At 42.2% G+C, this 15,539-nt stretch overlaps 2 protein-coding genes across 5 annotated transcripts in view; one reads left to right on the plus strand and one right to left on the minus strand.

Annotated features, from left to right (window-relative positions):
* LOC146576729 (uncharacterized) overlaps positions 1–7,723 on the minus strand; it is a 30,446-nt gene extending 22,723 nt beyond the window's left edge. For 3 of the 4 annotated variants that reach the window (XM_085272192.1, XM_085272190.1, XM_085272193.1), the window contains exons 1-5: positions 7,592–7,723; positions 5,016–5,313; positions 4,205–4,375; positions 2,567–2,723; positions 57–84 (exon numbers count right to left, since the gene is read on the minus strand). In XM_085272192.1, coding sequence (XP_085128318.1) covers positions 57–84; positions 2,567–2,723; positions 4,205–4,375; positions 5,016–5,171 — 512 coding nt within the window. In that variant the 5' untranslated portion in view covers positions 5,172–5,313; positions 7,592–7,723. Of the gene's footprint in view, positions 1–56; positions 85–2,566; positions 2,724–4,204; positions 4,376–5,015; positions 5,317–7,591 lie in introns of those variants that run through there. The other variant, XM_085272191.1, reaches the window with a different exon arrangement.
* Positions 7,724–9,549: 1,826 nt separating this feature from the next.
* hoatz (HOATZ cilia and flagella associated protein) lies at positions 9,550–10,727 on the plus strand. The gene is made up of 2 exons (XM_085272702.1): positions 9,550–10,129; positions 10,561–10,727. The coding sequence occupies exon 1, from the start codon at positions 9,636–9,638 to the stop codon at positions 10,098–10,100; it is 465 nt and encodes a 154-aa protein (XP_085128828.1). The 5' UTR covers positions 9,550–9,635; the 3' UTR covers positions 10,101–10,129; positions 10,561–10,727.
* Positions 10,728–15,539: the final 4,812 nt, after the last annotated feature.

Here is a 15,539-nt window from a genome sequence, read left to right on the forward strand (position 1 = left end):
AACAAACTGGTGGTATGTGTCTGTGAAAAGGTCAAGTGCTGTCTGTTTTGACTCACGTGCAGAGAATAGACTGATCCTCGCGGTCTGTGGAGAGAGAGAGAGAGAGAGAGACATAATGTGACACTGAACTCGTCAAACTCCAAACACTTGGACACGAGAGCGAAAGAGATCTCGCTCACTGGGAGATTAGCCTCCATCACTCATATCCTCTAAAAATAGCAGGTGGATGCAGGACTCCGTCACTGTAATCTCGTCTCACTGCTCCATGTATGGCCATCCTGGAGCTCAGTGGAAAGTATGGAGCTGCTCTGAGGTCACCGGCGGACCAAACGGAGGCCAGACGGCACGCTCCGAGGCTTCAGTCGAGGTTGCTCAACGCCATCGCTCACCTCTGAGAAAGAGCTGTGATGTGACTGTTTGTGGCTGCTTCATGTTTTGTACAGCAGCGTCAGAAGCAGCAGGACTTATGGGACTGAATGTGTTTTCATATTTGTGGGGGGAGATGGGGGCATCTGGGGATAGTGATGGTCGATCTGAGGGGACAGGATGAGTGTTTGTGTATTCATCTGATACACACCAGCCTCATGTGTCTTGAAAACATAAACACTCTTACATCAAAAGTCATAAAACACATGATAAATGTAGCATTTAGTGGAGAGGGTATGTCATTAGAGAAAAGGGTGGCCGTGCAAAATCCTGTGAGAGGTCTGCCCGGGAGTCAAACGTCTGACCAGCGTGCTGCGATTTAAAAGTCAGTTTGTGTGTTGGCTGATGATGCAGAGTGGATGAGCAGGACTTATCCGCTTATCCAACTCGGGGTCATGGGGGTGGGATGGTGCCTATCCCAGGTGCCACAGGGTAAAAGGTGTTGTACATCCCAGATGTGAAACCAACCACACACTCTCACATTTACACCCAATCAAAAGTCACGTCTCTGGACACAGAGAGGCCCACAGGCTCAAACCAGCACGCTTCTGAATCTGACAAGTGTTTCAAAGAAAGCATGTTAGCATGATCCAGCTCCTCTGACTTCCCCGGTCCAGGTGAAGCCAGGTGAAGCCAGGTGAAGCCAGGTGGGCTTTCTCAGTGCTGCTGACTCCCAGTGCTTCAGACTGGGGGTGCCAAACATGCAGAACCACAGAGTCCAATCCAACCCACACTGGAGGGTTGAAAGTGTGGAAATTTTTACGACAGTCATTATTCTGAGGGTAACGTTTCTACACAGGAATGAAAACACAAAGAAAGTGAAAAGTTCTTTGCACATGAAGGTTTTGTGCCTTCATAGATGCTGTAAACTGTACGGGAACGGTAGGTTCAATGAAGGTGGGAAAACAGAGACACGTTGTTTCTCCCCAAAGGGAGGGAGTATGTCACCGCTCCATTTGTCTGGTTGTTAGCAGTCTAGATGTAACTGTCATATTCCATGTGATGGTAGAGACCAATAACAGCTGGAGTGGATTTAATTTAGGTGAAAATCTGGTCGAAGTCACACCAAACATCTTCCAACTGTACAACATACTGGAGCTTGGGGGACATGAGTACCTAGGGTGGCTGAGCGTTTGACCTTGACTTTCACTGTTAGCTCCCAAGGTCAAAGTTGACCTTGTAAAAAATTTCAAGAAATCTTATCAAGTAATATATCATATGAGAGAGCATGGACAGAGCTCTATAACACACCGTTTATCAGTGCGATGCACAGGTAAACAGGGGGAGTGCCATCCACACATTGTCTGCAGGTCCCCAACTTCCTCACACTCTTCTGGTCACACGCCCAAACCACCTCATCTGATTCCTTTGCAAGTGCTGCTTACATCTTATATCTGTGATCTCATTCTTTTAGTCACGACACAGAGGTCCTGCTCACAGGTGAAGGCAAGAAGATGGATCCTCAGCTTTACTTTCACCCTCATCTCTCTCTTTGCTTACAGTTTCCATGCCTCCTAAAGTCCCGTGGCACACCTGGACTTGGCTCAAAATATGTGCTTTGGACTCACTGGTGCACCTGTTCAGGTCACCAGCAGTGAAACACCTTCCAGGTTTGAAGTGGCTCAGGTTAACGGTTGTTGGGACAGGTGAAGAACAGTTGGATGGATAAAAATGTTTTTGTTATCGTCACAGAGCCTTTAAGGAGATCTGTATCTTTATATTTACTATAAAACTGGTCACTTATGTGCTAAAATATTGAAATATTCATAATTCAGCATCTTATTTACAAATTTTAAAGGTAATTTTGGTTAAAAAAAAGTTTTCTACGATGTGAAATATTGTCATTTATTTACCTGAGTGCATTTCCCACCTGTCGTTTACTTCTCGATGGTCTAACTTTAATCCGTCTGTACATATAAACTTGACTAAATTCTTTGATTTTCAGTCATCTGGGAACATCTTTGATATTTCCAGTGATGCTGATGGACATGTTTGTTGGTTTGAGATAAAAAAAAAAAGTATTTAAATACTTTCTGTATCAAACACAAAGTTTGTAGCTGCTTTTCTTGGACTCTTGATAAGAACAACAGTCGTGTGCGTTTTACCGTGTGATCTGTTGTCTGTGCATGCAGACAGTTACCCTGCATCATGTTCCTGTAGGCGTTGTCCGTGATGGAGTAGATGTGCGGTGGAACCTCGTGGCGTTTCTTGCCCTTGTACATCTCGATGATCTTCTCAGAGTAGATGGGCAGCATCTTGTAGGGGTTCACCACCACGCAGAAGAGGCCCGAGTACGTCTGTGGAGGGACGAAACATCACTTTATCACCACGCCGGAGCTGCCAGCTCATTCTGACGTCTGTTTTCTACTCGAGTTTTTAAAATGTTAAGACATCGCCCAGTAAACTGGTGCTTTGATATCTGATTACTCACGCACAGCAGGAATAAGGAAGGTTATCTTATGCTGTACATGCAGATTTTAGTACTCCTGTAATAGTTCATGAACAGGTGTGTGCTCCTAATAATGGGAGTCATCGTGTTTGACAGGTCACACTTCCAAAGTAAAAGTGTTGTTTCAGCTGTGGCTCAGTTTCAGGTGTGTTCTGCTTCCTTCTTTCAGCTCCTGTCTGATTGTTTGACTCCTCCCACCTTCTTAAGGGACTGGCCACACCTCGACTGGGTGCATTCAAGATCAAAACAGTGTGAACTGTTGAACTGGCGCCTCGCTCTTTTCATGCACGAGCAGGTTCATGTGCTTTATTAACCTGTGACTATAAGAACTTCCACCTCGTTGACATGTTTAAAAGTCAAGACTATAAATTAATTTTCGTTATAAACTGTTTCCTGACTGCTTCTTGTTGCTGCTTCGTCTTTTATAACAATAAAGTTTCATTCAGTTTGTTTTACAGCAAATAGAGACAAAATAATAAAGCAGCCTTAGAGTCAAATGATGGGATTAATTATATTGATACATGGTAAGAATGAATGTAATCTGTGTGAATCAATGCCCTGTTTTGTCTAATCTGATGGCTTTAATGATTAAAACAAGATTATTTTGCTTCTGAATATATTTAAACCTAATCACACGCTTCCTTTCTAACCACAACATTATAGAGAAAACTTCACATTGCTGCATTAATTCAAACTGCACAGGCCCTGCAGCTCGTTCTCTTAATAATCCAACTTTAGGTTGAACAATAGCGGTGGCTCGAGTTAACGTCAGAGATGGTTTTAGCTGCTCTGAAGTCCTCTGCTCATATAAGGACTGGAGGAACTGGACCTCCTAACTCTCGGGGATCTGCACAGTGGTCTGTATGAGATGCATGAGCTCGGATTCAAATTTTTACATGCAGTACCTTATTAGTCTTTGAAAGACTGACTAAAATAATACAAACATAAGCTGCTGATCTTTCCAGTACATCAGTCCTTAAACGAGGACTTTCCACCTGAACGTTAAGTCTCTTCAGCCTCTGAATTTATGAGGGGCCCTCAGCTCTCCTGTCTCCCGCTGACTTTGTCTTTACTGCAGTTTTCTTTACGTAAAACCTTACAGCACATTCAGGTTAACACCTGATTCTTTCAATTTGTCTTCAACATAGGGGGGCAAAGTTTTCACTTTAGTTCTATAAACACAGACCTGTGTGGTTTTTATAGAACAAACTTCCTTTTTAATGTAATTTAAACACAGTTTCTAACAAAGAGACTTAAAATCATGGGTGTAAGTTTGACTTGAGCACCAGATAAATCAGGCGCCAGGTGATCATTGAGTGTTTTCCTCACATAGATCAGGCTGGAGAAGTATCTCTCGCGCAGGTTGTGCAGGACGGAGGCTTCGTTGAGGAAGGTGAGGGCGGCCATGTCCTCCACCTTGCTGAATTTGGGCGGGTTCATCTTCTGGATGTCGTCTTTGTTCACCGTCACCTTCTGACCGTTGGAGAGCTCCACCAGCACCTGCAGAGCAGCGGCAGGTATTCAGCACAAAAATTCAAATATCACATCGCCTGACAAACCAAACAACCGTGTTGGTGTCCTGCACATCTGTGTCATTCAGAGGAAACAGGTTTGAGAACAGGTGAGAGAAAACTAAAAAAGACAACGAAGAGAAGAAAATCTCACAAGAAAATTAAAAATGTTGAAATTCTACATTTAATTTATCTCAAGTTTATTTTTTAATCTTTGAAAAGTAATTTCTGAAGTTTTACACGCGAGGAAGTAATGTCTGTAACCGCTGCGTCTCATGTTCGTCCATAACAAAACAATTCCCATAGAGTATTCTGGAATATATGGAAGCTTTTCCATTTGTTCTTGTGTTTACTCAGTTTGCAGAAAGCGGTCCCGTACTGAAGTGCCAGGTTAAATTTAATTAAAGAGTTTAAGGGTAAAACTCTGTTAAAAGACCAGAATCACTGTTACTCTCTTCATAAAGTAACAAAGTAACAAAGACAAACAGTTGGTGTAAATGTTTGTCTGCAAGCTGCTTTGCAACCCCACTCTGCTTCAGCTCCTTCTTTTCACGCTGTTTCTGACTTAATCAACATCATATTTGTGTTTCCTGATGGCTCCTGTCAATCATTCTTGTTTCCATGCATACCTGGTCACCCTTCTCCTCCTTGATGCTCGCCGGCTCGAAGCCCTCCCTCTCTGATGGCACCCACACCATCTTTTTAGCTGCCCAGTCGGCCTGGGCCACGCCGCTGTTGCGGAAGTCGTTTTCCAGGAAGAGGTACTTGTCGTCGGTGTCGGCCATGTTGGCGGTCGGATCGACCTGCGGGTCAGCAGCGGCGGGATCGGAGTCTAACGCTGGTGGTTCGGAGGCAGTGACGCTGACGTTTGAATCGTCGATTGGGACCGGCTCAGCCTCTGATATGTGAGTTGATTTGACCTCTGACCTGCTGACAAATCAAAAATGTGAATTAAAAAAGACACTTTTTCTTTCTCTGCTTTTTTATATTCACTGCAGTTTTAATTTTGCCTTATTGTACTCATAAACCTGCCATTTATCTATTTTTATGCTGCTACAGGTTCAGGCTGCAGGATGATTTCCCATGATGCACTGAGGACCTCTTTTCACTCCCCACGTGTTCACATTTTTATATCTATTAGCTTATGTCTTTGCTCCCATAATTGTTTCTGTGTCTCTCTGTTCCTCTTCTCAGACCCCTCCCTGAGCCTGGTTCTGCTGGAAGTGTCTTCCTGTTAAAAAGAAGTTCTTCTTTCCCGCAGTTGCCAAGTGCTGCTCATAAGGGGTTGATCTAATTGCTGGAGTTTTCTCTGTAATATTACATGGTACTTACCTTACAGCACATGCTTCATATCATTGGCCTTTTGCAAATTTTATTCCATTCTGCACTTTGCTTACAGGATCGTACCTGTGCTCACCTGCATGCCAACAAGCTATCTAATGCATTACAGAAAAAAAGGAAAAGCTGATGCTGAAAACAGTTTCAGTAGAGTTCTGTGTATCCACTCACCCATAACTGAGATTGTCTTCAATCGAGCCCAAAGTCAGTGTTACGACACTCTAAAGGAAAGCTTTTATCGGCATCCAGTTTCATCCCAGAAGGTTGGACAGTTTAGTACATGTAAATTACAACATTTATTTTGTTTCCCTGAAACTTCCTACACACCCCCTGAGCTCATTATTTTTGTTTTTATATCAGGATGCTCTTGGTTTTATTACATCAGATGATGAGTAGCTGTCATATACAGGCTTGTGTGGAATCTTATAAAACTGTAATTAGAGTGAATTATTTTGCATATAGAGGCTAATCTGGTGGTTTTGTTGAGCCCAGTGCATCCCACTAACAGCCCAGAGTCATAGCATAAAGAACTGGTGCTCTATAAAAGAAAAATGAGTTTCAAACTCCCAAATTCAAAAACAGCAGCTCACAACTTAAAAAATTTTTTTATAAATCCATCTCCTGGTTTCTCCATAGTTTTCCACCTGCCAGCACCAGGACTCACAGCAGTGTGTGCGTTGCAGATAATTATGTTTCCAACACAAGATTCATATTTTATATTTTGGGAGTAAAAAAGACCAATTTTTAAAGAAAAAGACCTTGTTGGAGGCATTTTTTCCCATACGGACTACTGTTGATGTGTTTTTGTTTTTTTCATGCCTTTACTGAACAGGACAAATGCATAACTTGTTCAGTTTTCTGAAGGAAAAAACTACGCCTACGCCTTCAGCGCAACTTGATTTAAAGACCAAACTATTTTGTAGCACAGTCTCACACAGCATCAAGCAGAGGAGGAGAAATAAAAGCATCTTTCTCACAGACTTCTGAAACCTTTCAGGGGCACATAAAGGCTAAGAAGTGATGAAGACGCGCCAGCATCAATAAAACTGACTCATTAGCTCATTTTTCTGCCTCACACTTCCTCCATCTGTGCCTCCAACTGCTGCCTTTGCATCTCACAGCTCATTTACATCCACTTTCAGTGAACTGTCTCACAGATTACATCTGATAAATAAATGCCATATTTCCCTAAAGTTTGCATACAGCTACTTACTCACTTATCCTCGTCTGTGCCTCTGCGTGCAGGTCACAAGGCTGCTTTGACCTCCCATTGAACAGCAGGCAATAAAATATGAAAAGCAGCACACAGATAACCCCGAGTATCAAACAAGTGAGCTGCCATGCTGGAATGCCCATGTTTGGCTAACCATTTGCTCCTGGTAGCTTGGTAGCCCAAAGAGGGATGCTAGGGACTTAGCAGGCATACTACCTTATAAGGTGCAGCTCATGTGTCCAGCCAAGCTTACCGTTTACACCAAAATGGTGACATGTCAGGGGGGAGCATCCATGTGTGGCTACTGGCACACGGGCTATGCAGAGCAGGTGAAATCAGCATCCTGCATCATTTCTGACACTTTTCACAGTTTAAACTGAGAACAGGTCAGCCTGGAATTATTGTTAATGACGAATAACGGATTCAGGGTCATGCAGAAGGCCATTAGTTCCTAATTACACCTCATAAAATAGAACATTTCTTTTGTCTTGACACAAAATAGCCACCTGTTGGAGATTCATCTACTGAACATTACACATTTCTGCAAGTTTAGATGCATCCACACAGGCTCTAACTCACTGAGCAAGGCAGCAGCTGTAGGTTGGCATCAAAACTGTGGGAGTATTAAAATTAAAATTAAAGCGCTGTACTCACCGTTCAGGGCTTCAGTCCTCAGTGCAGGATGCAGGCTGAACTCCAGGGAAATGAGACTCTCATGTCAGGTAAATGAAGTGATGGTGATGATGAGGATGAAGATGAAGATGATGTCCTTCCTCCTCCCCTGGCATTTAAATCAGCCGCGATACCTGGGGGTGGAGCCCTTGGGCTCCTGCCTACCTCCTATCCAAAGTTAGCAGCAGGTCTTCATTCAGCCAATCAAACGAGGTTCAGTCAGTCTGCCTTCAAATTAAGAGCCCACGGTTGTTCTGGCTCAGCTTGATGACATGTATCTGCTAAAGTGATAACAAAATTGAGTTGGTTATTACACAGAGGTGCTGGAAAGTGCCTACATTTCAGGATTTTTCAGCACTTCCTTGTTTTGTGCCGACAACACACTGGGAATCCATAAATTAAGCTGTTAAAACTAACAATATAGAAAGTATAGAAACTTGGCTTCACATTAGTATGTTGCACACATGACCAATAACCAGTGTTATTAAATGATCCTCAAACTCTGCTCCTCTACCTGCATTTTCTTGTACGTGACAGGCTTCTTTTACACTGACTGTACATAAAAGATGGACATGGTCTCTATGACGCCTGGGTTGTTTTTTCAGAAGCCCGGGTGTGTCAAATGTCTGCCTCCGCCTCTGCTTCACCCATTGGTTTTGAACTCCTTCATGTCACAGATAGGCCACGCCCCCAATAATGCAAACTTTAAACCTTCATGCAATTTAAGCAGGTGAGTTATACAAACATTCTTCCTTGTATATCGGTTAAGATAGAGACCAAAATTGTTTTATTTCAGGCAGTAAACATTTTTATTTCTGCTGTAAAGTTTCAACACATGAGTCTGCAGGAACTCAGGAGTCTCCAGTGGACATTAGAGGAACTGCAGGTTTCGTCTTCTTAAAAAAAACAATGTTTTCATCCCACTCTTTTTGATAGAAACTCCGAGATTAAGCTTTTATGAGAATCACAAATTTAAAAACACCTTATTAGATCAAACTGAATAAAAGTCCATAAAATATTTTAAACTGGCTCCACACCTGAAACCCTTCTCTGTGTAAACTTAGGTCATTCACACAGTTTAAAATCATGCAAATCATTAAGTTTTATTGACGTTTTAAACAGTGTCTCAAATTTAAATAGCAGACACATCTGGGCTAGTTTTAGCACTGATGGCTCAGTTACATGTCATGTAGTCCAGACAAGTGTCAAAGGTCACGAGGAGAGAATAACTACGGGTTACAGCAATCGTAGTGTGACCCGGACGTGCAGACATAAAAAACAAGTCTCCATCTTTGTTCTTAAAACAAAACAACTAAAATAAAATGATTATTGTGTCCGAATCTGTTTCTCAATAATGCCATCATTTTACTTTTCTTTGCTTTTTCTTTGCTTCATGAAAGTCCAAATTCAATCCTTGCCAGACTATTTCAGTTCTTATTCATTTATTTAGATCATTTATTTTCATTATGATTATAGTTTAAGGAAATCCACTTTATGAAAAAGACAAATTCCTGGATTTTTCCTGGATATCCATCCTTTGGCAAGCCCTATTTTTAACCAGTTTTATTAACTGGGGTTTCATTTAATTAAGCTTAATTGACATTTTTGTTTATCAGATGGTCAGAAACATTAAGAATGGCTCAAAAGAGAGCGCCAAAACATAATAATAATTAGGCTACTGTATGTGATCAGGAAGGTTTATGTGCACAGTCAACTCTAGTCTGCAGCAACTGAAACAGTTTTGTGAATTTTACTCGATAAAAGCTTAAATCCATGAGATTAAGTGATGGGCTGTCACTGTGTTTTTTCCTCTTCTAAAAATTGGCACTGACAGACAAAAGCGACTGAAATGATTACATTAATCCTGCTTTTGAATTTATTTTGAAGGCTTACGCGCGTCAAGAAAATCTTGACTCCTGCTGGCTTGCCGTAGTCTATTTCCATGGTGACAACAGTAAACAAGAGCGCCGTTATCTGTTTAAATTAAAAGTTTCTCTGTTTCTCTGTTTCTGGCCCGAAGGCTCAAATGTCCGTTCAGGCGGATCCTCCGGAGCAGGAGGAGACTGATCTGCTCTTCATCGTGTTTGAAGGATCCTCCCCGGAGGATGTGTCCCACGCCAGGCAGCTGTGGAGCTCCCTGTCCCTGCTGCCGCCGCTGGAGTCGCGGCTGGTGTCGGCGGATATCCGCCAGAGGCTGCCGGTGTCTCGGCCGCAGCGCAGCGGCAGCACCGCCGCCGGTCCCGCTCCGGAGCCGCAAAGAGTCCCCGATCCCCGGCAGAGGCAGGAGGAGAGGCAGCGGTACGCGGCCATGGGGGACCAGAGGAAGGAGATCCTGGCTCTGCTGAGGAGGCAGAGGGAGCGGAGGATCCAGAAGGAGCTGCTCTCTGTGGCCTTCAAGCCCAAAGGGAAAGTCGGCAGAGAAAACATAGGAAAAGAAAAGCCTGAGGAGAACTCTGAGGAGGACAGGGAGCTGGTCAGGCAGCTTCAGTAGGAGGGAACTGGGAGTGTAGAGAGGAGCAGGTGTGTTTGAGATAAACTGCAGGATTAGTTTAAAGTGTTCAGACAACAAAACGTCTCTCACACACACTGCCTTAATATATCAAAACCAGTTTATCCATATGACTGCTTCAGTATGGGCACACTGTGGGAAAAACAGATATGTAAAGCAGTGTAAAAAAAAAGTATTATAAAGGGGAGCCAAACAGCTCTGGTGGCGACTAAATAATATTTTAAATACTGATCTGCTGATGATCCTGTAGAACAACCGGAAGTCACAAAAAATGGGACTAAAGTGGTTAAAAATTAAATGAGGGAGACCAGTTTCCTGTTTCTTTTTCTAAAGAATGCACTTCTGTAAATATAGTTATATAATATTAAATAACATTACATTATGCAATAAAAGCTGCTATCCTAATTAAATGGTTCAGGTCATGTCTTCTGTTCTATTACAGGTGTTCCTCAGGGATCCATTCTGGGACCTCGTTAATTCACTGGGCTGATAACATTTTAAAGTATATCTGGCCATTAAAATGTTTCTTTTTTGTTTAACTAAAAAAATGAACCACATTACATTTATATGCAAAGACGATGCTTTATAGGCCACAATATTTTTGAGTAGTCACCAGCAGCCCATCTAAGTTTAGGGGGTGAGTGTTCGATTAACATCCACTGCTGTTTGAAGAATTTTGAAGAATATAGATATTTCCACCCAACAGCATCACTTTCATTGAAGAGACATGCCATACCACACACTTTTACAAGTTTTATAAGCTTGTATGATCTAAGTCTTACCAGGTTTTATTTAAAATTTAAAACACACTCTTTATTGGAAAGGTAACAACCTCTGCTTTCTAAAAATATTCCTAAATGTCACGGACAAAAATAAAACCCATTTATTCTGCTGATGAGCTGCTGGGTCATAAGAAACTATATCTGCTAATTAGCTTCACACAGAGAACAGATGAGGCGTGTTTTGTAGTTTTAATCTGATTTTTTATGTAAATAAGAATAATCTGATTGTGTTTGGAGTGTTAGACTGATACTGGTGTCAGACACAGCGTACACAGCAGTTTGCTTCAAACAGCATTACATAATGTGATGTGAAGCCTGTGTGGATATTCAAATTCCAAATGTCCAGTGGAGAAGGGCCGACCATAATAGGATAAGAAGAGTCCTGCTGACTGTTGACTTGAGCTAATTTGGTTAAAGTTTTCAAAGCGCACAGAAGCCCATCGCCTACAAACACTCTTTAACCTCTCAAACCCAGATTGTGAGAGTAAGTCACTCTTAAGTGACTCTAAAGTGATCCTCCACTCAAAATCCAAGTATCCGAGTATCAATAATGCCCTTCAGCGCTGGCTATAATAAGAACGTCACTAGTACCTCTCCTAATGATCATTTCTTTTATGGCATTGTTGAAACTTTAATATTGGATGCTGTGGAGATCCTAATGTGACCCAATCTTACCATAACCTTTGACAGAAGTTCGGTAAGGGCTTTATTGCTTTATTACTTCTTCTTATGTCCTATTATTGGATTGTCAGTCATCTGTGAAGTACTTTAAAGTTCAACAACCTGCTTGAAAGGTGCTTACAAGTATGATTCATTATTTATCAAAGAGACCATTATGAACATCAACAGGCTCTGTATAATAGCTCACACAGAGTTTATATTAGATATGTGAGGTTTCAAAAACACTTCTCCTCTTAGGCTACGTTCACACTGCAGGTGAAAGCGCATCAAATCCGATTTTTTTGACCCTATGCGACCCATATCCGATCATGGTATGACAGTGTGAACGGCACAAATCCGATATTTTCAAATCCGATCTGGTTCACTTTCATATGTGGCACTGAATCCGATACATATCCGATGTTTCAGAAAGCGACTGCTGTTTGATGGTCAAGTCGCATTAAATCCGTCTTTTACGTCACTGACACAAGACAGACGCTAATTATCAGCACCGGAGAAGACATCGTGAACGCTTTCTGGCCATCCAGTGAAACTGTTGGGAAGACAACGTGAACATTTTATTTGTACTGTATAATCTGCAGATTCTGACAGAAATCTACAACTATCCTTTGAAGCAGCGCTCCTCTAAAACAGCAATAAGGATCATTATTAGGTTATTTACATTATTATGTAGATAACAAAATAACTTAAAGCAAAAATTGGGAAACGTAAAGTCCGAAGTCTTTATATTAAGGGCCATCAGTCAAACAATACTGTTTGCTCTGGGTCTAAACAGCGCGTTGTGTGACGTCTTCTTTTGCGCATGCGGCCGCTTTGAGCGTTCACACTAGAGCGCGTTCGCATTTTATCTGTAGTGTGAACGAGCAGACAAAAAAATCGGATTTGATCAAAAAATCGGAATTGAGCATTAAGACCTGCAGAGTGAACGTAGCCTTATAGTGTGCTGTAAATTGAGAGAACCAATCCCATTTGGATTATGAGTGATAATGCCGTGACCATCCAATCAGACCTACTTTGGGCTGCGACTCTGTGAACGGTCCGACATCTTCCTCCTTGAGATTTGGACAGCCTTAATTTGGAACACCTGCCAGTTTGTCCCGTTCAGCCGCGGCCTGTCTGAGAGCGCAGTTACGTCGGTAATTGCACTCAGATCTGTCTCCTGTCATCATCGTGGTCTGAAAACACTGTGATACTCACCTGGAGGTTCAAAATAGAACTTCTCCAAACCCGTGCTTGATGTCATAGTGGCTGTGTCCATCTTTTATGTACAGTCTATAACATGGGTGGAGGAACTCTTGGGCTTGAGGGCCGGTGTTCTGCAGGTTTTAGATGTGTCCTTGATCCAACACAGCTAGTTGAAATGGCTAAATGACCTCGTCAACATGTCCTGAGGTTCTCCAGAGGCCTGCTAATGAACTAATCATTTGATTCAGGTGTGTTGACCCAGGGTGAGATCTAAAACCAGCAGGACACCGGCCCAGGACAGTTCCCCACCCCTGGTCTATAAGACTACCTTTTTGAAGCCTTTGTCATCGTCATCTTGGTATTTGAATAAAAGCTTAGAGCTGTCGAGTTATCAGCTCATGCTAGAAGTGGTTATCTCGGTGGATCTCTGTCTCCTGACAAAGCATGAAACAGTCGCGTAAAAGTAATGTGTGCATAAACTGACATGTTTTACTTTGGTTTTTAACCTTCAGTACGCCACGAGTCTGCAGCACGTCTGTTTTCAAACCACCTCAGAGCTTTAAAAAACAAGGCAGCTGCTGCTGTAGGAGTTTGTAGCTGAATGATTAGAATATGTTAAAGGTTTAAGTATTTATACACGTTTATGCGTTTTGATTAGGTTATTTTTATTTAGCTTGTTATTTAGTCTTATTTTTCTTTTGGTTGTTTAGTTGTTTTTGAGAAGGTAGAGAGGTACAGGACCAGCATGCACTAAAGAATCCATTTTTTTAGCAGTGCAAAGGATGAAATAAACCATAAATTCCCCTGATTTTATTTGAGTTCTTTTTCCTGCATACATTATTTGCTCATCATGCATCAGTGTCCTTTTAAATGGTGGTTTTTCAGTTTGAATGTGAGCAATAGCCACTATAGTTGCAGTTGAACAGTGTTGGTGCCAAACATTGAATGAAAATTAAATAAATCTGTGAACGAGAATCATAAACTGTGAAAGTAAGTGCATCTGTGTGGGACTTGCACTTATCTTTTCTTGTTTTTCTTTCCTACAGCTCAAATAATTGTTTTTTCAGAGATTCTTCTTTAAAGTTTAATACTTGGAAACTTGATTTAGGCAATGGTTTCAAATGTGATCTTTAACTTGAAAAGATTTCAGCAGCTGACGATTTAAAGATGATTTTAGAGGTGGTTGCAGTGACGACAATTCACCATAAGATGTCAGTAAAAGTTCATTTGTGGGAAATCTCCTGAAATGAAGCTGTTTATTTTCCGCACTGCAATCCCTCCGATGGTTATTTGTTTGCTCAGACTACTTTCACCCAAATAATTTATCACGGCACCCTGCAGCTCCGAGGCTGCCCGGTGGGTGATATCTCGGCTCAGCAGTCTCTCCTCTCTCAGGGCTGGAAAACAGATCGCTGTAATATCTGCCCGCCAGCTGTTGCCCGCTCTGTTTGCTGCATGCGCTTCATCACCGCTCTTATGAGACGCAGCTCTCTGAGGGAGTATTACGGTCAGTGGAAACTGATGTTCCTGATATTTACCTGACATTTCACACAGAGCCAGAAGACTCTGGGAGCTGATCTGCTGAAGCCCGGTGTGGGAAACATGTTGCTGAAAATCCAACTTCTTCTCTGTCAGGAGAAACTTCTTTAAAAATACATGAAGCTTTCATAAATTCTTAAATGCTGTAAACAGGATCTGTGGGCGAATCAAATGTTAAACCTTCTTTGTAAATATTTTCTGATGATCTGAATCAATGATGTTTTATTCCCTGATGTCATTTCCTTTCTTTAAACATATTTCCCATAAATACTTAATACTACTATAATAAACCCCATTAAATGATGCAAATAAACATTTGTTACTCCATCTCAGTCCTTTATCCATCCATCCACTTTCTCTTATTTTCTCTTATCCTGACCTGGTCACCTGAGCAAGAATTCCCAGACCTCCCTTTTCTCAGCCACCTTCTCCAGCTTATCCAAGGGAACACCGAAGCGTTCCCAGGCCAGCTGAGAGTTGTAATCTCTTTAGCATGTCCTGGGTGTGCCTCGGGGCCTCCTCCCTGTGGGACATGCCCAAAACGCATCATTTTCAGATGCCCGAAACACCTCAACTGGCTCCTTTTGAGGTGGAGGAATAGCAGCTCTATTTCCACTGCTCATGCTCTTGTTTTTTCGGTGTCTACCCAGAGCTTGTGACCATGGGTGAGGGCAGGGACGTAGATCGACCGATAATTTGACAGCTTAGCTTTTATGCTCAGCTCTCTCTCCTCTCCAGTACCCTGGCGTAGAGAGGAGCCTGAGGAATGTAACCCCCTCCTGTAGTGGGATGGGAACACTACCCCAGTCTGCCAATCCAGAGGCACCGCCCCAGATCTCCGTGTTGTAGAGGCGCGTCAACCAGGACGGCCCTACAACAACCAGAACCTTTAGGAACTCAGGGCGAACCCACCCTCTGTGATGTCACCCATCACTGAGGTAGTTCAACAACTTTCTGACTATCTCACCTTTTATATGAGTCTGGTGTTCCTACTGAAGATTACAGTTGTTAAAACTGCTAAAAGAAAGTATTATATATTCTTACTGTTATATTGTGGTCTGTTTTTATTGGCAGATAAATTCTTGTGATGAAAAAACCATTGCATGTAAAGTTTACATACATTCATCCTGGTGATGTAGTAGCTCATCCAGCTCGTGAGCCATCACCCTGTCCTCCTTTAGTCGGTCACTGTGTGCGGCTTTAAGCAAAGTCTACCTGATCGACACGGCAGGAG

Source organism: Mchenga conophoros, linkage group LG4 (genome assembly GCF_057382185.1).
Source record: "Mchenga conophoros isolate Kocher_MC1m ecotype Shallow Benthic linkage group LG4, M_conophoros_male_GT1.1, whole genome shotgun sequence".
In the NCBI taxonomy this organism is placed as follows: Eukaryota; Metazoa; Chordata; class Actinopteri; order Cichliformes; family Cichlidae; genus Mchenga; species Mchenga conophoros.

What these genes read in the sequence shown, in the direction of transcription:
- hoatz (XM_085272702.1), top strand. Translation starts at nt 9,636, where the DNA reads ATGTCCGTTCAGGCGGATCCTCCGGAGCAGGAGGAGACTGATCTGCTC.